Raw genomic sequence first — 22,822 nt, 5'->3', positions numbered from 1 at the left:
ACAGGTAACAAAAGTAATGGAGACATGGGCTTCACTTAAGCTAACAACCAGTGTGCACCCAAGGTCCCCAGTGGGCTCGTATCCTGATTGCTAGCTCAGGATTTGGGGGAGGGATGATGAGCTGATATTTGGAATAAACCTCACTTTAATTGATTCATTTTGCATAAAGATATGTGTATGGGAGGGAGCAGGATCTTTAGATCATCCCAGCCTCCTGCTACAGAAGTCAAGGCCAGCTGCTTGTTCCTTTAAACCCTGATCATCAGTTTTCTTTTGTTTATATTTTCAAGGCTATCATTGTGAGGAAAAAGGCCAGAGACTCGCTTTTCTAAAAATATGCCACCACCTGAAATTCATCCAATTTGTGTGCACAAACTTGAAGACAGCTTTTTAAATTTGGTCCCTGTATGCTGTAGAAAATTCACTTCTCTAAATAGCTTACATATATCCAATATCAAGGTTAACCCTATCGGTCTCCCTGGGACTTCCTTGACATCTTGCAAAAGTTGCTCAAAGCTGGATGAAGAGGAGGTTGCTTGGGGCCAAATTCAGGGATCTGTTAGCCATGGGTGGTCACAAGGTAGTATGGGAATAAGTAATATGAAGGGCTGGACAGAGCTGGAAAGATGTGTAAAAAACACCAAAAAATAAGTAACAAAAAATGATTTGCATGGACACTGCCTGACTGAGGGCCCAGATATTCAAAATAGAGTGTATTTAGTGCAGTTTAGATGAAGTACATTGTAGTGGTGTGGCAGTTGTCCCTCTCCCTCTGATCTGGAGGGAGGCCATACCACCTCACTAAATCTTCCTTCAGACCTTCTCATTGGGCCCCTGTCCTGTGAGCCCCTCCCATCCCCAGCCCTCCTTCTTTCCGTAACCTGAGTCGGATGTGTGCCCTGCTGCCAGTTCATTTCCAAATTGCGCTTAGACACCAACTCTACATGCTTGTGCTCCACACGTTTCACTTCCTCACCCTTGTGTCCCGCCACGATACCCAGTGGTGGGACCTTCTACCACCTGCAGAGGGTGAGGAACCCTGGTGGGCCACCTGTACTCCACTCTGGTCCCGCGACCCGCCCAGGATATCGGTTCATGGCTCCTTCATAGAGCCGTGAGCATGGGTGTGTACCTGGTGCGGTTCACCCCCATCCCTGATGCCTGTCCCTTTTGCGGCATGAGGGAGACCCTGGCACATGCCTATCTAGAATGCACCAGGTTGCAGCCCCTATTCAGGCTCCTCCAGAACCTCCTGTTGAGGTTCTGGCTGCACTTTTCCCCACACCTTTTCATATATGCAAATCCTGTCCGTGGCCCCCGTGAAGTCACGAGACCTCCTCGTCAGCCTCCTCCTGGCACTGGCGAAAGTGGCCATCCTCAATACTAGGAGGAGGATGCTGGACAAGGAGGTTGTAGACGTTCAGACTCACCCCTGCGGCACCTCCTGCTGGTCTTTCAGGGAATTAGCTCATTCCAGCATCTGGCACGCCCTCTGCAGGCCGGTGATCCACCTGCCCTCTTGGCCCTCATGTCCCTCCCTGGACCCTGGTGCCCTTTTAACTGGGGTGCTGCCCCCTGGCAGTACTCCACCAATCTGGGTCTCCCCTCCCTGGGGAACCCCCAACCCACTATCCCCACTTTGCCTCTGTTTTGACTACTGCCCAGTCTCCATCTAGCCTCCAGTCACTGGGGCAGACTGCAGTATCAGCCATTCATCATAGGCAACGGGGTTTGGACCTGCTGCCTCTGCCTACCCATGGGCTGCCCCTTTGCAACCCCAGTACCCAGCTGGCCTTACCCTAAGCTCCTCTTGCCTCCCCCCAGCCCTGCTCCACCTTGGGCACCCAGGTACACTCCCCAGCAATCAGGCTCTTCTCCCTCTAAAGGCAGAGAGAGACTATTTGCTCCTGGCTTCCCTGGTCTTTTTATACAGGCCAGCTGTGGCCTGATTAGGGCGTGGCCCAGCTGCGGCCGCTTCCCCAATCAGCCCAGCTTTTAGAGCTGCAGCTTTTAAGCCCTTCTTGCCCCAGCCACAGCCCTCTCTTGGGCTGTTCTAAGCCCCAAAGGGCAGGAGCCGGTAACCACCCCGCTACAGAGGTGCTCTGCAACTGTGGGGCCTATTTCCATTCCCCCCTTGTCCCACACATCCGGGCAGAGTTCCTTTGGAGGGTGTCTGCTGGGTCCCTAGACAGCTTTGAGGAGCAGTGGGCGCTGTCCAGGGTTCTCTGCTTGGTGTCCCCCTCTGGCTCCCTAGTTTTGAACCTATAACCCCCACTCCCGGCCCTGTTATTCCTTAGTTGTGTCCCATATTCAACTGGGTCCCGGGTCCAGTGGTTCCTCCCACAAGGCTGGAGGAGGGGCCTAAAGACGCAAGCAGGCTTGTGCCCACCTGCCTCCCAGAATTTCCATGAGGCCTCACTATGTTGTGTATCAGAAGGGAATTAGTAACCCAGGTGCTACTGTCCTGACCAGTGTAATGGGACTGAGCCCCCGAATGACCAACCAGCTCCAGTCTCTAGGCCGGGGCTGGGCAGCCTGCAGTCTATTGTTCCTGGGCCCTTTAAGCAGGGGCCAGGGCAAACCCAGCAGTCTATAAACTCTGGGCCCCTTCAAGCAGAGGCAGAGCTAACACAATAGTCTGTCGCCTCTGAGCCCTCTAGCCAGGGGCAGGGCAAACATAGCAGTCAATTAAGCTCTGAGCGCTCAATGCAGGGGCAGAGCAAACATCCAGGAGACAATTAGTTCTAGGCTCTTGGTGCAGGGACAGAGCAAAAACCCAAGAGTCGGGTGTCCTAGCTCCAGTGGATGACTGACAAACACAAGCCTCTTGACCTGGTGAGGGGAGGCTGCCACCCCAGGGGTGGAGTGTCACGGGGGTGGCAGCCTACTCCATCGGGCCCTGACCAGGGCCCTAACAATGGCGGAGTGATCCGCCACTGGGTCAGCGGGGATTCCAGCTGCAACATGCTGACTGTGCTTCAGGCAGCGCCACAGCCAGACTGAAGTCGGCTGTCCCTGGGCCACTTCCTACTCTCCCTTTGAGATCATGGGATGTTTTCTATCTCCTCCAAGTAGGTGGCCAGGGGCAGTCCTGGCAGGTCCATGATAGACACAGGTTCCCCAACCAGCTGGCAGGGCGTCATTCGGTTTGGCAGCAGAGTCAGCAGGCTGGATCAAGCAGGACACGTCTGTCTCCCTCAGCATCCTGGCTGCAACTGAGCCAGAGGTTCTGCCTTTTATACTTCCTGTTCCTGTTACCCACTTCTGGAGGGAGGGGTAAGGCAGGTCTGGCTTTGCCCACTTGGACACAGAGGATGGTTCCTTCCCCTCTGGCTCAGAAGGAGGCCACACCACCTCACTACATACATGTAAACATGAGCAGAATTCTACTCACCTACAAAATCCATATCCAGTACATGTAGCGCCACCACACGCTTCTGAGCTAGACCAGACTGCACCCACAGAAGTGCCCAGTAGAGCAGAGACAGCACTGGGGAGCATGTGAGGGAGACCAAAGAGATGGAAAAAGGCAGGGGAAGTGTTATGTCAGTGATGGAGAGTGCAAAAGTAGTGTTGGATAACACTAGGAAAGAAAAAGATCAACACCTGCAGAACTCATGTGTGATGTCCCTCGGCAGATATGACCCACTGATGGCAAACTAAAGATAACTGAATGCTCAAGTGAACTGGGAACAACTGGAAAGGATGACATGCTGAGAAGAAACACATGGCACAGGTGAAAGCTAGCTGTAGAGAGGCATTTGTGGAAATGATTGGAACAAAGTCAAAGAGGAATCACAATGGAGGGAAATACACAGTTGACATACCACGGCAATCTTTGCACATGCACATGCATATACTATATGCCCATAATATTGCACATGCAACACTACTACGAATTTATATACTAAGTGACAGCTATCAACAACTCTCCATACCTATTTCCCATTCAAAAGATATGTGTGGTGTGGACATCCCATAACAAATTAGTATTACTGCTGCTACAGACAATAATACATAAAGCAAGGCTCTTAACTGGTGTACGTTGGCATAGCTCCATTAAAATCAATGAAGCTGCACCAACTGACACCAACTGAGAATCTAGCCCTCCCTAACTGCATAGTGCCTTTCCCAGGACAGGATGTAGACTGATGCCCTGGTGGTCCGTCAAAACATTATAGTTGACTGTGTCAGAGATGCGATAACTCTAGCAGTCTCAGCATAGATGATAGTAGTGCTGGCTGAATTATTCAGTCTAACTAAATATTGGATAGCATTGGCCCTTTTTTCTGTCCATGAATCATTCAGGAACTGATCTTGATTTCTGAGAATGAATTGACTCCTTGAGTAGTCACCTAAGAATTTAGTTGAACAGTTTTCAGTCTATGATTGTGAATTGTTCACTTTGACTATTTGCTATTTGTGATGTGGGATTGGTCACTTATATCACATAGTATTTTTTCTGCTCCCTGGTTGGATTACTGACATTTTGAATGGCTGAAATTGGGAAAATAATAAATAATGAATAGCAAAGAGCAAATTATCTTGCTCATGCATGAATAATCTTTCTGTAATTAAATACAGATATTCATATGAAGAGCAACCATTCTGCCCAAAATATGTAAGTTAAAGGGGTGTGGCCAAGTAAATAGCCATTTAGAGTTCAAATAAATGTTAATGAACATTGGTTTTGCAACCAGTTCTAGATTTTAGCTCTTCTTTGGGGCCATGAGTTCATTGAGTAGTGCATCCAGTGCCATACCCAAGTCCGACTGATTTGTGATTGCATGGGATCCAAGAAGTTGTCAAAGAACTGGTGTTGCTGGAGTTTGTTCACTGCATCTTTCTCTATGACTTTGCCCAGATAGGGAAATATGGAAATGGGATTATTTAGAGAGGTCATTTAGTGTCTAATGAGGGCCAAGGGGGCTGGTAAGTTTGCTTCTAATATTGCATCCTCTGGGCTAGGGAGTCTGACCTGCACTCTGATGATTTTTTCAGTGAACTAAGCTAAGAGCTCTTTTTCACAGCAGAAGACACTAGGGTCTGGACTGATTAGATACGTCACTTTACAGAATAGTTTTTCTGCTTTTCTTTTAATAACTTCTATGACACAGTTTCAAAGATACTTTAATAATATGTTTTAAATTATTACTTTAGGATCTCATGCTAGAAACAATGCCCTCTGTAGCTTTATTTGTCTCCTTTTAGTGCAGAACAAGCAATAGATTTTGGAGGTTTTACTTTCTGTCTCTTCCTAACATGTATACTCTCCCTGTGAACCTGATGGGTTTTACATTCTGACTTGGGTCCGATCAAAATTGACAGTGTATATATCTGTGAAGACTGGGAAGTGGGTCCTTGGTGTTTCACTCTAAACTCTCAAAAATGCTCTCTCTAAATAATTTTATATTTGTGAATCTGAACACAGCATTTCAGAAAGATATGCTGAATCAGCTTATAGGAGAGGAAAGGTGTCTCTCTGTGCCTTCATTCCCAGTCTGTAAAATGAGGAATGGTACTACTTCCTTTCTTTGTCCTGTTTCTTTTGATTTTAAGCTCTTTGGGACAGGGGCCGTCTCTAACTATGTGCATGTACTGTGCCTGGAATAATAGGACTCTGATCGCAGTTGGGATCGCTAGGCACTACCAGGGCTGCCCAGAGAATTCAGGGGGCCTGGGGCAAAGAAATTTTGGGGGCCCCTTCTATAAAAAAATTGCAATGCTATATTCTCCTGGGGGTCCTTGCGGGGCCCATGGCAAATTGCCCCACTTGCTCCCCCCCCACGGGCGCCCCTGGGAAAAATAAACCTTCCGCATTTTGGCACAAACCCAGTTTTGAGAAAACTTCTTTACAAGGTATGACTGGTTCTCAGCATCAGCTAGTGCTAAAAGGCACTAAATCTCATTAAAAGGGTTGGACAAATATTTTCCATCAAAACTTTTTCTGGATCGAAAACTAGGGGTTTTTAAAAAGCAGAAAAAAATCACGGACAATGTCTGCTTTCCTTCAAAATTTGTTGTGGTTTTTTTTGATTGAAAAGCTGAAATTAGTCTGCCAAAACCTGAACATGGTTTGAGGTTTCAGAAGTGTGTGGCCAAATATTTGCTGCTTGCTGTGTTTGATTGTTTAAAGAAACAATAAAAAAATTTTGCTTAAAAAAAAATTCCAAAACTTTTGAACCACCTCAGCTTGTAACCAAACACCTGAGCCCATCCAGGCAGAGATTTTTCCAGGTTTCTGATACTCTGCTGGCTTCCTTGACTCATATCTGTCTCCATAACTTTGGGTTCATTTAGGTTAGAACATAAGAACAGCCATACTGGGTCAAACCAAAGGCCATCCTGCCCAGTATCCTGTCTACTGACAATGGCCAATGCCAAGTGCCCCAGACGGAGTGAACCTATCAGGTAATGATCAAGTGATCTCGCTCTTGCCATCCATCTCCACTCTCTGAGAAACAGAGGCTAGGGACACCATTCCTTACCCATCCTGGCTAATAGCCATTAATGGACTTAATCTCCATGTATTTATCTGTTTCCTAGAGACTGGCTCCATGTGGTCCCTCACAAACTGGAGACGGTTACTGTGGGTTTGTCTTTAGTATAGCTTATGTACATAGCTGTACTAAAATGAGCATTTTGTATAGCTTGTGAGCATTTGAGCTTGTTCCAGGATCTGGGATGAGCCTATGTTGTCAAAACTGAAACGCTCAAAATAGCACATGCATGTGAATGGACACAGGGTGCTAAAATTAAATTAACCCAGGGGTTCTCAAACTGGAGGTCAGGACCCCTCAGGGGGTCACGAAGTTATTACTGGGGGTCGTGAGCTGTCAGCCTCCACCTCAAACCCCACTTTGCCTCCAGCATTTATAATACTGTTAAATATATAAAAAAATGTTTTCAATTTATAAGGGGGGGCGGGTTGCACTCAGAGGTTTGCTATGTGAAAGGGTCACCAGGACAAAAGTTTGAGAACCACTGAATTAACCCCTCTGGAGCCTCAGGGAATGCAGGGGAAGGGGGGGTCTCCCTTAGTAGGGTTGGGAAGGATATTGCTCTTCTTATGTGATCCCTCCCCCCAGTGGCTAATTTTAAATGAAGCTACCCTCCCCTGACATGAATCTCCCTATGGCACTGAAATTACATGTAGATTATAATTTGGCATTTGAGAAGTGAAAGGGATGGTAGCCCTAATGGAAAAGCTAACAGCTTGGCTCTTCTGCAAGCCTCAAACTGCTGAATGAGCTTTAGGATAGGGAAGGCTGTGCCTCCCAAACAGCCTGGCCCTGCCCCTATCCGACCTCCACCCACTTCCTGCCCCTGACTGCCCCCCTCAGAATTCCTGACCCATCCTGCTCCTTGTCCCCTCACCATCCCCCAGAGACCCCCTACCACCACCACCACCCTGGGACCCCACCCCTGCTCCCTGTCTGCCCCAACCCCTATCCACCCCACCCCCCCGCTGTGTCCTGACAGGACCCCCCCCCCCGGAACACCCACAATCCAACCTCCCCCATTCCCTGCCCCCTCACCACCACCCCAACCTCTGCCCCCTCCCTGTACCCTGACTGTCCCCAGGACTCCCTGCCCTTTAGCCAACCCCCCAGCCCCAGCCTCTTTACCCCCAGCTCGCTCCTCACCCAGAGCCTCAGCGCATCGCTGCACAGCTGCAGCGTGTCTCCGGTGGGGCCTGAGCCCCGCCCCACTCAGAGCCGCGTGGGGAGGGGGCGGGGCTGTGAGCTCCATGCCGAGCGGAGGGAGCTGAGCTCACCCTGGAGCTCGCAGCCCCGCCCCCTCCCCACGAGGATCTGAGCGGGGCGGGGCTCAGTGACCCCGCGGGAGGCACGCTGCCGCACTGTCTGAGGGCGTCGCTTGATGCGCTAAGGCTCCAGGAGAGGGGCGGAGGCGGGAGCCTCAGCTGTTCTCTTGGGGGCCTCTGCGGGGACTGGGGCAAATTGCCCCACTTGCCCCCCCCCTCTGGGAGGCCCTGGCCACTACTCTAACGCTAATGCTAATAGTGAATTGCAATAATTTTCAGAAGCACTGAGCAGTCGTTGTTCCTATTAACCCATTTAGCACTTCGGGTGCTTATGAACTCTGAAAACCAGGCATTGCGCTGAAAGCAAAGCTGGTACCTAGGTGCAGGCCAGTAGTATTAGATACCAGACTACTCTTAGGGTATGTCTACACTACGGGATTATTCTGATTTTACATAAACTGGTTTTGTAAAACAGATTGTATAAAGTCGAGTGCACACGGCCACACTAAGCACATTAATTCGGCGGTGTGCGTCCATGTACCAAGGCTAGCGTCGATTTCCGGAGCGTTGCACTGTGGGTAGCTATCCCGTAGCTATCCCATAGTTCCCACAGTCTCCCTCGCCCATTGGAATTCTGGGTTGAGATCCCAATGCAAAAACAGTGTCGCGGGTGATTCTGGGTAAATGTCGTCACTCAATCCTTCCTCCATTAAAGCAACGGCAGACAATCATTTCACGTCCTTTTTCCCTGGCTTGCCCTGGCAGACGCCATAGCATGGCAACCATGGAGCCTGTTTTGCCTTTTGTCACTGTCACCGTATGTGTACTGGTTGCTTCTGACAGACGCGGTACTGCAGTGCTACACAGCAGCATTCATTTGCCTTTGCAAGATAGCAGAGACAGTTACCATCCCTATTGCACTGTCTGCCATTGTAAATTGGTGATGAGATGACAGTTATCAGTCGTTTTGTACCATCTGCTGCTGTCATGGGTGCTCCTGGCTGGCCTCGCTGAGGTCGGCTGGGGGCGCATGGACAAAAGTGGGAATGGTTCCCTGGGTCATTCCCTTCTTTATGTTTTGTCTAAAAATAGAGTCAGTCCTGCCTAGAATATGGGGCAAGTGTACTAGAGAACCAGAGAGCACAGCCGCTTCGTGTCAGAGCTCCAGAGATCCCGCAGAAATGATGAGCTGCATGCCATTCTAGGGGGTGCCCCTGCAACAACCCCACCCACTGCTTCCCTCCTCCCCCAACCCTCCTGGGCTACCGTTGCAGTGTCCCCCCATTTGTGATGAAGTAATAAAGAATACAGGAATAAGAAACACTGACTTTTTAGTGAGATAAAATGAGGGGGAGGAAGCCTCCAGCTGCTATGATAGTCCAGGCAGGACATTAAAGGGAGGGGGGGAGAGGAGCGCAGCCTCCCGCTGCTATGATAGTCCAGGCAGTACAGAATCTTTTCTTTAGACATGAAAGAGGTGGGACTGAGAGAGCTCAGCCTCCAGTTGCTATGATGAGGATGGTTACCAGCCATTTTGTACCATCTGCTGGGAATGACTGGTAGTCATTCCCATTTTTACCCAGGCGCCCCGGGCTGACCTCACAGACTGATGATGAAGACGGATATCAGTCATATTGTACCATCTGCCACCAGGAAGGGGATGCTGGTGTTCAGTGCTGCAGCACCCCGTCTACCAGCAGCATGCAGTAGACATAGGGTGACACTGAAAAAAGGCAAGAAACGTTTTTTTCCCTTTTCTTTCGGGGAAGGGGAGGGTGTAAATTGATGACATATACCCTGAAACACCCGGGAAAATGTTTTTGACCCTTCAGGCACTGGGAGCTCAGCCAAGAATGCAAATGCTTTTCGGAGACTGCGGGGACTGTGGGATAGCTGGAGTCCTCAGTACCCCCTCCCTCCCTCCATGAGCGTCCATTTGATTCTTTGTCTTTCTGTTACGCTTGTCACACAGAATACAGAGTACAGAAATCGGTTTAAAGAGCCCTTTATATCGATATAAAGGGCTTCGTTGTGTGGACGGTGCAGGGTTAAATCGGTTTAACGCTGCTAAATTCGGTTTAAACGCGTAGTGTAGACCAGGCCTTATTTTTACAATATACTGCCAGGCAATAGTGAACTGGGCCCCAGGCATTATTGTACCTTATGTAAGGTACTAGCCCACATCTAGGAGCTGTAAAATGCTATTGCTAATTAATAGTATTTCCCATTCCAGTTGTTATAGTTTCCTGAACTCCTATAACAGCATTGTTACTAGAGGCTCAATGGCCAGTGCAAAGAAGAAGAAAATGAAACACAATCTAATCATACAAAAGAAGGGATAGAATAGGGTGCATCTTGCATTCTTACATAAACTCAGAGGCTGATTTTGGAATCTTTTCAGGGTATCGCCAAAATAAAAAACTGCATTTCACTCTGTCAGAGGCTTTTTTGGAATCAAGCAAGAGGAAGAATAGTTTTGTGCTGAGGTCTGAGATTTGTATGACAACATTAAGGCCTCATTTTAGTTTATTTGGAGCCATGTCTACTTTTTTTACGGGGCTCATTGGATCCAGGTGTCCTAGGTAACTTATTTCAGAAAGTCTGTTTTCAAAGTTTCCTAGTCAGAAAGCTACTGCCTATATCCAAAATGGAGAGAGGTCTATAGGGGCATATGGATCAAGTTCTAGTTCTTTTTTAGGAAGGCTTGTAACAGTGTCTCCCCAGTTGCTCCAAGTACTTTCTTTCGCCGTTTATGGGAGATCAGTTTAAATTGTGATGCATCAATCTGCAGCAGACTGAGTTTTCTAAAATTTAAATTTATAATCTTCTAGGTTTGAAATTTTATTTTAATGACGTGATTTTGCTCTCAAATTCCTTAACTACCAAGGACCTGAACAAACCCTCTGCTTTGTATTTTATAAGCTTTGTGAGCATGGCCACTGCCAAGAATGCTTGCATTTGGTAATATTATTGCAGGGATTCTTGCTTGCTATGCAATGCAAGCTATGCAATAGGGGCCAAAACACCTATTCTGTCTTTTGCTTTCTGAGTCAAACAGTTATTTTGTGGATTTTTAATTTTTGTTACTTTCCTAACAATCTGCTGATACCTTATCTCAAATAGCAAAAGCCTACTGTCTTGCTTTCCATGTTTGTGTTAGTTTTACTTATATTACTTAGCTAACTGTTTGTTCATAAGATTATGTAGTTCTTTCCTATGCTTCTTTACTTTTCTGAATGTCCTTGTTGATAAACTGATTCTTGAGTTTGCATCTAAAGCCTTTTTTTTTCTATTTAACATGTCATATTGTTCACTCCATAGAATTTTCTATACTGAAGCAAATATAATAATTCTGTCCCAAGATGACAATCCCCTAAGAATCTGCTAGAATTCAGTGGCTGTGACACCAAGAGAAATTGTCAATTCCTTTAAAGACTTCAACATGTAGGCACTGGAGCCTAACACAAATACAGCTGTAATTCTTCTTTAAAAGGTATATGTGTACCTGTAGAGGAGGAGGAAGAGAGAGCTGGAGACCAAAGGGGTTTACAGTATTAACTGCAGGTCAAGGGGCAGAGGTAACTGGGAAAGAACTGCAGTGAGAGTCTGGAAGTCAGTCGTCAGAAAAGAGGGATGGAAAGCATAAGTGAAGGGGGAAAAGGTTGTGTGGGCCTGGACTGGGGACATTCATAGGTTCAGGTAAGTATCTGAAATGAACTTTTGAGCCTTTGGGGTTTGCCCACCCCCTAGTCACAATCCAGTGTTTGTAACATCACTGACTGTTGCCATGGAAAGTAACATGATACCGCAAATACCGCATTCTGACTTCTCTGTGGGATCAAGTAGGAAGAGCTGGAAAGAGGCAGAGTCTTGTTTAAACGCAAATATCTTCAATTAATTAGGAAACAGAGCAAGATAAATAATGAAAACCATGTGAAAGGTAAATGATTTTTTGTTTTATATCTAATATGTTTGAAAGTTTCTCTAATGTGAAAGTCTCTTTTTAACTCATGTTGACTCTACAGTACTTATTCATGGGGAGCAAGGGCCTCAGACCACAGTGGAATTTAGTGGGCAGGGGGGTAGGTTTTTTTTTTTTTAAACCAAGCTCAACAAATTGCTTAACAGGTTATTTCAGGTGTATTTCACATATCTCGGGTATTTAAAAATACTTCACTGCATGTATGCCATTTAGATTGTTTATTGATTAAAATGCCACACCAAAGGATATCCATCCAGAGCTCTGAGTGCCCTTATCATAAACTTAAAAGCACAATTAAAAAAAGAGATGAAATAAGTGAAAGCATGGTGTTCCCATTGCCTCCTCTCCTTCCCATCCCTTCCCTCACGGATTTGACATTAAAATAGTTGCGTTGTAAATAAAGTGTTTCCAAACAAATATGTTGCCGTAGACATGACAATGTCAGTTACAGCTGGCGCTTCACCCTTAATGTTAATAAATATCATTGCTTTGGTAGGGTCAAGTCAGTGTCCTAATCCAGCATGGAATTCACAGCAGTAAAACCACAGAAGCTAATGGAGCTATTTCTGTAGACAAGGGCTGCTAGATCAGCCCCCAAATATTCGTGTAAAAATCAAGATATCCAGTGTTAAAAAGAAAACACAAAAATTATGTATATATTATGTACCGCTTGCTTTTTCTTGTGATTTAACAAATCACCATAATTATTGTTTTCATATAAAAGTATCTTAGGAGTTCAGGTCTCAGATATCACATTAACAGTTAAGTATTTGATTAACTGACTCTTCGTTATACAATTACTATATCAATAGCTTGCCATTTATAAAAATGTTAATCCTCTTATCCATTAGTAATTATTGTTTAATCCATATCTTGCAATATTCCTCTGGGTCAGCTTCATTAATTCAATAAAGCCAGGGTGAATTTCTTCTTTCTAAATACTCACTATCTAGTATGTTAATCAACCATAACCTACTTCCAAATGCTGGATCAAATCATGTTTCTCTTACTCACCTGAATAGCCCCATTGACATCATTGGCACTACTCATATGAATAGAGAAAGCAAAATTAGCCTTTTGTGTGTCATACTTTTGCTGGTTTGACTCTGTTGGTTTCTTTTCTTGTCATTTTGTTTAAAATCTGGTATCATGGGACTATCAATTGTCCATTTAAAGAAAAGTCTATCATAGGGGCTGTGTACTATAGTGAGTAGGGTACTGGACTGGGAGTTAGGAGAACTGGGCGCTATTCCCTGATCTACTACTGCTCTGCTGTGTGTGTCCTTGGGCATGTTACTTATACACTGTTTCCTCTCCTACTCTTTGTCCGTCTTGCCTGTTTAGATTGTAAGCTATTCTGTGCAGGGACTGCCTCTTACTCATTAGGTGCTAGGCATAGTGATTAACATCTCTGTTGCGGCCTCTAGATGCTGCTGTAATACACATAATCAATCATAATGCATATCAAATTTCCTCCACCAAGGGAGTTGCCATTTTTGTGAAAAACATGCTCCAACCTACACAAAACTACTTTACCTCAAGTTAAACATAACCAAAGCTTTAGGCTTGTGTGTTGGAACATACAGAATATTTTAATTCTGCGAATGAACTTGAATGTTAAAAGGGAAATGGCTCTGTAGTAGTAAAGAGATTTACAGCACCTCCAGATATGTTCACCCTCAAAGGGGTACAGAAGCTGTTGTTCACACCTCTTTCACAGGAATGGACTTACCATATGGACCTGACCTTACTCAGGCCAAACTCCCATTGAAGAACTGAGTGGTCAGAACACACATCTCATTCCAAGGACTAAGTCACTTAAATATTTAATATATTTAAATTAACAAGCAAATAGGAAGTTGCAGTCTGGACAGTCTGTTGCCGAGTTCTGCATTCTCTGCACAAACAAAAGTTTGCTTGACTTTAAGTTCAATGGGAGCTTGGGGCAGAGAAGGAGGCAAACCCCTGATCGTTTAGGGCAGGACATGGCTCTATTCTCCCACCTCAGACACAATTCACTGCCATTGCCATAACTGTGAGTTTAAATACATGTGAAGTCAGTGAGAGTAACTCTTATTTTGAAGGGGGAAAATCAGGCCCAGGGAATGTAACCCACTATTTCAATGTCTGACCAAATAGGAAACTTCAATGCTGAAAGCTACTCTCGGTCTCTTTCACTAACAATGTTAAGTGTCGTTTATTTTAAAAAGAATGATTGTCAAAAAAAGGACTCCTTTTGAAGCATTTTTGACAATCTCCTGCTTTGTCAAACATTCATCTAGTGAGCGGCAGCCCCCCATGTCCTACTGCACCTCATCTGACCTGGCCTCCTGCTGCGAAGTTCCTCTAAAACAACTGCTCTCCCCTGAGCCCATCTGTAGTTATGGAGATATTGAAACAATGGCAGACATTTCTTACAACTGTTTAGAAAGTGCAGTGGTAATTACATAGGCTTATTTAGTAAGGGCTAAATGACCCCTCCTACAAAGGAGAATTACACTGAGGAGGGGGACTTGCCAGGGCTTTAAAAAGTGCTGCTGGCACCACCTGGAGTGTTCTCCTGCCAGTATATTGTGATTCATTGTGGTGGAGGGTGGGGTCATGACCCTGCCTTCCTTTTATCCAGACACACCCCTCTGATGCTGTGAGAACTGTAGGCATCCCCCCAACCCCTGCCCCTCTACACTGCATCACCTGCAGGCAAATTACAGCTGCTTGGGGGGGTGGGAGAAGGGGGAAAGGGAGTTATTGGAAAGGAGGGACTCCCCTTTAGAGCTTTCTCACAGACAGCTGTAATCTGGCCCTCAATATCTAGCTAAGATTTTGTAACTAACCTGCAGTGATGCCAACTCTCATGATTTTGTCATGAGTCTCATGATAATTGTTGTTTTCCTTAAAGTCCCAGCTCCTAGAGTCAAGTGGATATGTGATGATTTTAGCCTTTGTTCTTATTTTTTCTTTTCTAGCCCTTGTGGCTGTGGAGGAAGCTTCAACATATGACTCCAGTGCATCCTAATGGCTTAAAAAGCAGAAGGCAAATAGAAATCTATTATTTTTACATAATCTAATGATTTTAAAGCCAATCTCATGATTTTTGGTGAGCCTGACACGATTTTTGAACATTTGGGGTTTGCAATACTGACTAGTCACTGCAAGTTTTGCTTTAAGGTGTTTTTTTTTAAAAAGATATTTTAATGCAATGTGTTGCCATTAAATTTTCAGTGTTCTTAAACTTGCTTCCACTTTTAAGACTCAAGTAGACAAATTTTTAATGTTTTACAAATGATAAAAAAGTCACATCAGAATTAAGCATGCTTATTAAACACACCAGGGGCCTCTGAAAAAATGTTATTCAATTTAATAGTTTTTAATTTACATTGTATATGTACAAGAGCATTTCTTTCAACCCACAGCTTAACAAAAAACAAAAAACCCACACTGCTGTTAGAAGAGCAGAGAAATTTTTGAAATACTCTGTTGTCTGAAATAAAAGCAAGGCACTCTCCTTTAACAGCTGATATATTCCTGAATTCAGCCTGCAAAAAGGCATGTTCACACTGAGAGAGCTCGAACAAAAGTAGTAGGCTAATCTTCTTTAATTCTTTCTTTTGCTATCATGACCCATCATTGATCATACTGCACAAATAAATTTTGTGAATTTAAATAAATGTGAAGGCTATTCCACAGATTACATGATGTTGGAGAGTATCACAGTAATGAACGTCTATGGAAAACTGAAGCACATTGGCGACATGAAGTCTAACATAGAGCTCTGGACCTGCTACCATCAAAAACATGCTTCCTAATAAACGTATCTTGTTCCAAGAAAAACTATGCTGATTTGTGTGAAAATACTTTTCAAGGGCCCAGTCCCAGGAAGTGCTGAAAGTCCTCAGCTTGGAACTAAGGGTGCTCAGCAGCTTTCAGGATTTGTCCTGAAATAAAGATAATTTCTCAAGGGACCTTGGCCCAGATCCTCAACGGTGTTTAGGCATCTTGTTTTACACAAAGGGACAGAAGTAAACACACTTTTGAATGTCTAGTGTGTGTGTGCGCGTTTGTGTATACAAATTATATACAAAATTTCAAATTCAGTCAAAATAGATTTGTCTTGCAGATCAGGCATCTGACACCAACCTACAAGAAATGTTAGCTTCTCTGATATTTAATTATACTATTATGTTTGCACATAAGCTTAAAAGTCAATACTAAAAGCAAAACGTTTCCAAATATTATCTTCAGGTAAACTGGAAATATTGACTATAGTGATTAGAAGTCTGTTTTCCTATTGACACTACTAGAAATCTTGATATAAGAATAATTTTCATAAAAGCACATCCAAACATAATAAGTGATAAAATACCAGATGACTACTTGAAAACAATACAATGATTTGATATCTGGGTTATCTGTTGCAGCAATTAGGCAATTCATTTGGCATCTGTTTGATAGTATAATTTAATTTCCATATAAACAGCATAGTTTAAAAAAAGACAAAAAGCTAGAATGTTTAAAGCTAACAAAAGATACAGTGACATCAGGTTGACATTCAAAAAAAAATTCTTAGCAAAATGTTCAACAAAATTTTGACTTAATACAGTGCATATAACGTTTTTTAGAACTAAAATCTTTAAATATTATTTGAATTTAGCAAAACATGAGCAAGATTTTAATATCAAAGTGCTAAACAGTACTGCCTTAAAAGTCACTGCAAATAAACTGTAAAATAACTTTTCTTGTGAAGTGACAGATATTTTATATACAAATGGTTAATAAAAAGACACACATACACATATGTATATACGTATATATATGTATATATATACACACACACATATTTTTATGTATATATATATATATATATATATATATATATATATATATATATATATATATATAGTTCTCTAACTGGTGTATCTGAGTCAGTGTGAACACCCCATTTAGTTACTTTGTGTAACACGGCTCCCATGAGCTGGCAGTCATTGCAATAAATACAGGCAAAGCCATTACAATATACCATGCATACAAACGTTTATACAAATAAAGACACTATGCAACAAATTATTTCATATTAATATGGCATCAACAGTATAAACATACAAAAAAGGAGTACGAACACGGAATGTTTAAACGCAGCCCACTATAGCCTTCCTAGCTCTTACATTCATACTATTTTACAAGACTCGCTTGTTCTTCAAAACCGTCTTGTGTCTATTTACTAACTTGTTACCTAGATTAAATCTAAAATTAACTATCCCTGATGCTGACCCTGTGCGTTCCAATCACTACTTACTTTTACTTCCTTATCTAAGGAACAAGTGCTCAACTGAATCACAAATTGTCCCTGTGTCTTCCACATACATTTGTCAGTAAGTCACACTACATGGATTCAAGTTTGGGAAACTTTGTCGTGTAAGTTAGTGCATGTAATCTTCTCACTTGATTTCTTCAATTTTATTTTCATATTAAAATAAATTAGTTAATAAACAAGACTTAGTAAGACAGCACTTTAAAAAATTGCACTTGAACATGGGAGCTAACAGCCATTGTCATTTTGCTATATCTGATTTATACGAAATATTCAGTTGAATGTACTTTGTTAAAAAAAGTGAACTTTTGTTTAGTTTGTGCCAATATGTGTGCCCTTGATACAGGAAGTATGCTAAAGGTATCATCACAAAACACATACTACCCTGGCAAACAACTATTTGTTGTTCTTGTTTTCAAACACAGCTTCTACATTTGTATTCCCCATATATGACGAGGTGTTAAACACAACAGATTTAAAACAGTCTTGTTAACCTTTTACTGCTGGGATAGCATTGTCCAAAAGTGCCTTATTAGCAATTTGTAAAAAAACCCTAATCACACAAAAAATAAACAAAAACAAGAGCACAACCCCCAAATAGTAAGCCGTTAAATTTTAGGCCTTAGTTGGCAAGGAAAAAGCGCCTGAAAAGTCCTCATTTTAGGGCTGGAGTTGCTTTTTTGTTATGTGAGGGCAGAAATGTTAGCAGTTAGTCACAATCCATTTGCCTGCTCTGGTGGGCATTAGCCTTTCATGAGGGTAATTTGAGACTCAGAAAGGTAGGGTATCCAGAAACAACTTGTCAATAATGGAAGGGGGTGGTACCAAATCTTCCAGTTTCAGGTAAAAGATGCGCTGCTGTCCCAGTGTGCAGAGAGAACGCAAGTCAGCAAGAACACCCAGTACTTTAGACTCTGCAGCCTCAAGTGGCTGTCCTTTGTTTTGGCAGCTGAAAGCTAAGTGATCTTTTAAGCTGCTAGTGATCTTGTTGCATAGCTCGTCCACTTTCTTTGGTTCTTTTAATCCATGTCGTCCTGCAAAAGGAAGGCAAGAAAACAGCCAAATCAGTGTCATTATGAGAATAAATCTGCTCTAGGGTAATCAACCAATAACTAGGTAATACTGTAACCGACAAAATGAAGACCTTCTAAAGTTGTTAATAATAATAATAATATATTAGAATGGTGATGCCATATAATATTGACTGACCTTGTTTCATGCAATAAGAAAATGTAATAATTGCCCTTTCTTGTTAGCAGCCAAAATATTTATTGGTGGCTTTCAATTATAATTTAAATTATAATTAATATAAGAAACCTGAGCTATCTACATATTAACCTACATTTTTAATTATATAAGGCATAATTTAATTGAACAATTTTATGGCAAAACGATCACAGGAGGTGTTTTGGAGATTTCCTTGCCTCCCTACCAGTTGTGAATGCTCAATAACTATGGCAACCATTATTTATTCAGTGAATTCAAGTGGAGATCAATATCCACTGCCAGCTCCATCAGCACTAGGCCTGGAATTCCACTAGGAATTTACAGACACTCTTGCAAGAAACCAAAGGTGCCTCGACCATTCTTTTTTATTTTGATAATCTACAGCTTTTATTTATCACTAAACAGTCTGAGATAAAAGAACTCTGAAGTCAACTATTTCCACCTTCGAGCAAGCAACGCATAAAGTAAAAGAGCTACTGCGTTACCCATCATGAAAAACTTCTGAAATTCCTAAAACCAAAGCAATGGCTTCTAGCTAAGGTGTTTCCCCTCCTCCTTTATGTTCTGTTAAAATGCTGCAGTGAAGTTACACATCCTCAGTTCATTAAGCTTGAGGAGGAAGCTTCATATTTGTGATTCATTAAAAACAGTCTCTTAGCAGACATATAGGAAAAGAAAGCTTTGCATCATTGTTTACCGTCAATACTTACTGGATGAATTAATGTAACGTTTCTGAACAATAATCTCAAATAACTGTTGCATTTTAATTTGTCTTTGAATTTCAAATGTGCAGAAACATAAGGATTTGCTTCACAAGCAACGTTATCATCCTTCTTGTTTTAAATACAATAATAATTGCCAGGGAGGTGCAAGAAAAAACAGATTGAATTAACTAGCAAACATAAGGTACTGTAGATAGTTAGGCCTGCAACCAATCGAGTAAATATGGTGGGAGAATGGTAGGAGGGGAAAAAGTGGCGAGTTGTGAAAGATTTATGCTCAATGCACTCCCAATTACCTGTAGCCCCGCCCCCGGACCCCATCCTTATGTCAAGATTATGCTCCATTCTCCTAATTTCTCTTCCCCTCTTTTCTATTGTTCATGGGAAGGAAGGATCTGGCAGGAGGCACTTTCTTCTGGTCAGGGGCGGCTCTAGGCATTTTGCTGCCCCAAGCACGGCAGGCAGGCTGCCATCGGTGACTTGCCTGCGGAGGGTCCACCGAAGTCGCGGGACCAGCGGACTCTCCGCAGGCAAGCCGCTGAAGGCAGCCTGCCTGCCGCCCTCACGGCAACCGGCAGAGCGCCCCCCGCGGCTTGCCACCCCAAGAACGTGCTTGGCGTGCTGGGGCCTGGAGCTGCCCCTGCTTCTGGTTATCTCCCAAAAAAGGGGAACTGATGTAGGGAGCACATTCTTCTTTGCCCCCAAAACTAGGAATAATGAAAGTGTAGGGGCTCTGTTGGGCTCCTCACTCTTCTCAGGCATGTATGTATATGTATATGTGCAGTGGGGGACTGTGTTCTGAATTTCTCTCTGTAGTGCAGGGGTAGGCAACCTATGGCATGCGTGCCAAAGGTGGCACGTGAGCTGATTTCAGTGGCACTCACACTACATGAGTGCCCCGGTCCAGGGGGTTCTGCATCTTAATTTAATATTAAATGAAGCTTCTTAAACATTTTAAAAAAACCTTATTTACTTTATATACAACAATAGGTTAGTTATATATTATAGACTTATAGAAAGAGACCTTCTAAAAATGTTACAATGTATTACTGGCACACGAAACCTTAAATTAGAGTGCATAAATGAAGACTTGGCACACCACTTCTGAAAGGTTGCTGACCCCTGCTGTAGTGACTGCTTGGGATATATGTTTTTGATAAACTAATTAAAATGGAGGTGACTGCAATAAAAATAGATAGAAATGTATCCTCTCATTTTTACCAGTTTAACACTTGTGTAACTCCATTGACTTCAATGGAGCTAACTCCTGAGTTATACTGGTGTGAGATTAGAATCGGGCCCCACATGTGTTAACCTTTGGCCCAAAGCTAATATACTCTACGGTTTGCCATCAATCTGGCTTGCTGTGTAACAAGACATGAAAAATACTCATCTACGTAGTAACAGCTGCTCAAACATCTTCACCTTCAAGGAATTTCAAAACCTAGATATTTGAAGTGACTTGTTTACATTCAAACACAAGAGTCACTGAACATTTAATAAATTTCCAGTAAATTGTGTATAATGTAATTATGTAAGCCTGACTGTACAGGTCACCTAGAATAAATACTTAGATGGATGCTGCCAGTTAAAGAACCCAGTGACTAAATATTTTATAAAAATTGAAAAATCTGTGAGGATTTTTTGGCCTAAGTCTTCTGGGGAATTCTGTGAAACATTAAATTAATCTCTAAATCTTTGAAGTGCTCCCACCTTTTAATCTGCGTTAAGGTTGTATTTTAGCAATGTTAGTGAAGACATATTTATAGGTCCAGAGAGCTGATATACTTAAACAGATCCACAGGCTGACTTTAAAAATAAATAACGATGTAGTATAGTGGAGATGCTGTAAACCTATCCCATTACTTTGTGCATTGCTGCAGAGTTTGGAAAATCAACTACTGGACTTGAGCACATAGGGCCAGATCCTCAAAGGTATTTAGGCCCCAACATTTCTTTGAAGGTCTAGGCCACAGGCAATTTATTTCCCAAATCTTTAAATCTTTGAATCTAAATTAGGACCAAACCCTCAGTTTTGGTCTTCAGTGTACTTGTTACAGTGACACAATTAAAATGTTTCATTAACAATGTGTCTCCTGTTGATTAGCACTGATATGAAATGTCTAAACATTATCTTAAAAGTGTTACTGGCCTAAATAGCAAGACAAGGATATTTCAGAATTCAGGCATACTCCATCCTTAATTTACTCTGTTGTGCCTCAGATTCAAAACAATCTCTGAACAACAGGTAGGATTTACTACACTTCAATATGGCTGAAATCCATGGGCAAAACTACCATTGATTTCAATGGAGCCAGGATTTCATCCTATATGCACGGGTGAATCTACAAGTGACACAACGGAGCAAGTGTGAAGGATATTTTCTATCCAAGCAACGAGCTTTGTTATGTTTATTACTTAAAAAAAAAATCCAGCCTTAAAATACGGCTGTACATGCCAGCATCCCTTTGCTAAAAATAAATAAATTAAATAAAATTAAATAAAGGACCAGATTATTTTCTTCAGCATAAAAAGCCATGGAATGAAACTATCTACTTGAAAATCTCCACAAGGAATTCTTCATGAAAATCAATTCACACTGTCCCACTGGAGGGGAGCGATTTGCTCCCCACTCACCCAAAAGCCACCCCTGAACCTGGTGAGTCTATGGGAAGCCAAGGCCAGACACGCCTCATCTGCTCATCCACCCCACTCTTGGCAGCATGCTTCCAATTAATTGCTTGAGAAGGTATCTATTTAATAAACCTTTGCTGTTTATTATTTGCTGTTCCATTTAGGCAGTGTGTGTAGTAAGGGTATTCTTTGACCTATTAGTTTATTACATCTCTGAAGTCACTGGAAAGTACTTTTCTGACAGCATTCAAGTGACTCTAAGTAGAAGGAGACAAATCTTGCTTGTTTTACCCATGTATGTCCTCCCACTGGGTCAGATTAAGACCTGGAGCCCACTATGCTGCCATTGACTCGAAGGGGAGTAGAAGCAGGCCTTTGGTGTAAGCAGTGCAACTACACTGAAGTCAATGGAATTGTAACCATTGCTGCTGGATCTCAATTAGGCCTGTTCTTTTCAGTGGCAGTACACATGTGAATAACGAGGGCAGGATTTGCCCTGAGAAGGACAGCTAGTCAAAAAAATGGTTTTCACTAAATAACGGAGGAGGTGCACAAATACTGTTGTACGCACACCTCCATAGCAGTGAAGCAGGTGCAGGGCAGGTGAAAAGTAGGATTTTTCTGCTTTGTGAATCACTCCCTGGTTAATTGGCCTCTCACCCACTTTTGCAACAAAAATGGTATCTCATGGCAGGGGTGCCCTCCATAAACCCGAAGAAAATGACTCATCATCCAGAGTCTTTCAGAAACGCAGCATCTAGACCCCTGCAAAGTCAGCTGTTAATCCTGAGAAATTTGAACACAGACAGTTTTTCACACCCTTCTTCACCCCAGGTGATCTCTATGTGATTCCTGGCTATAAATCTGCTGATGGTCACACTTCTGCAGGAAGAAAATGAAAGACCAGAGCAAAGTTCCAGGCTTAGCTTGCCTACCCTCCCTAACTCCAGACAGTGTTGGAGTATAGCAGGACTGGATCGATCCATTGACGCAGGCCTACCTCTCTAGAAAACACCGCCCCCCTGCAAATATACAAGGGATTTTTAGGTTGTGTATTTAAGTCAATCTGGGTCTTGTTTAATTAATTCCTATTCACCAGAGATGTATTAATATCCTGGATGCAATAGTCTATGTCCCAGATTCAAAAAGGGCCTCCTAGCCAATTATATTGAAAATTGGGGTCT

General features: G+C 43.0%; 1 protein-coding gene across 2 annotated transcripts in view; it reads right to left on the bottom strand.

Moving 5' to 3' along the window:
• Positions 1 to 16,655: 16,655 nt before the first annotated feature.
• NR4A3 (nuclear receptor subfamily 4 group A member 3) overlaps positions 16,656 to 22,822 on the bottom strand; it is a 30,590-nt gene continuing 24,423 nt past the window's right edge. For both annotated transcript variants that reach the window (XM_039521099.1, XM_039521100.1), the window contains one exon: positions 16,656 to 18,089. In XM_039521099.1, the coding sequence (XP_039377033.1) occupies positions 17,827 to 18,089 (263 nt within the window). In that variant the 3' untranslated portion in view covers positions 16,656 to 17,826. The remainder of the gene's footprint in view (positions 18,090 to 22,822) is intronic.

Source organism: Mauremys reevesii, linkage group 2, assembly GCF_016161935.1.
Source record: "Mauremys reevesii isolate NIE-2019 linkage group 2, ASM1616193v1, whole genome shotgun sequence".
In the NCBI taxonomy this organism is placed as follows: Eukaryota; Metazoa; Chordata; order Testudines; family Geoemydidae; genus Mauremys; species Mauremys reevesii.
This window is presented reverse-complemented; position numbering and strand designations above follow the sequence as displayed.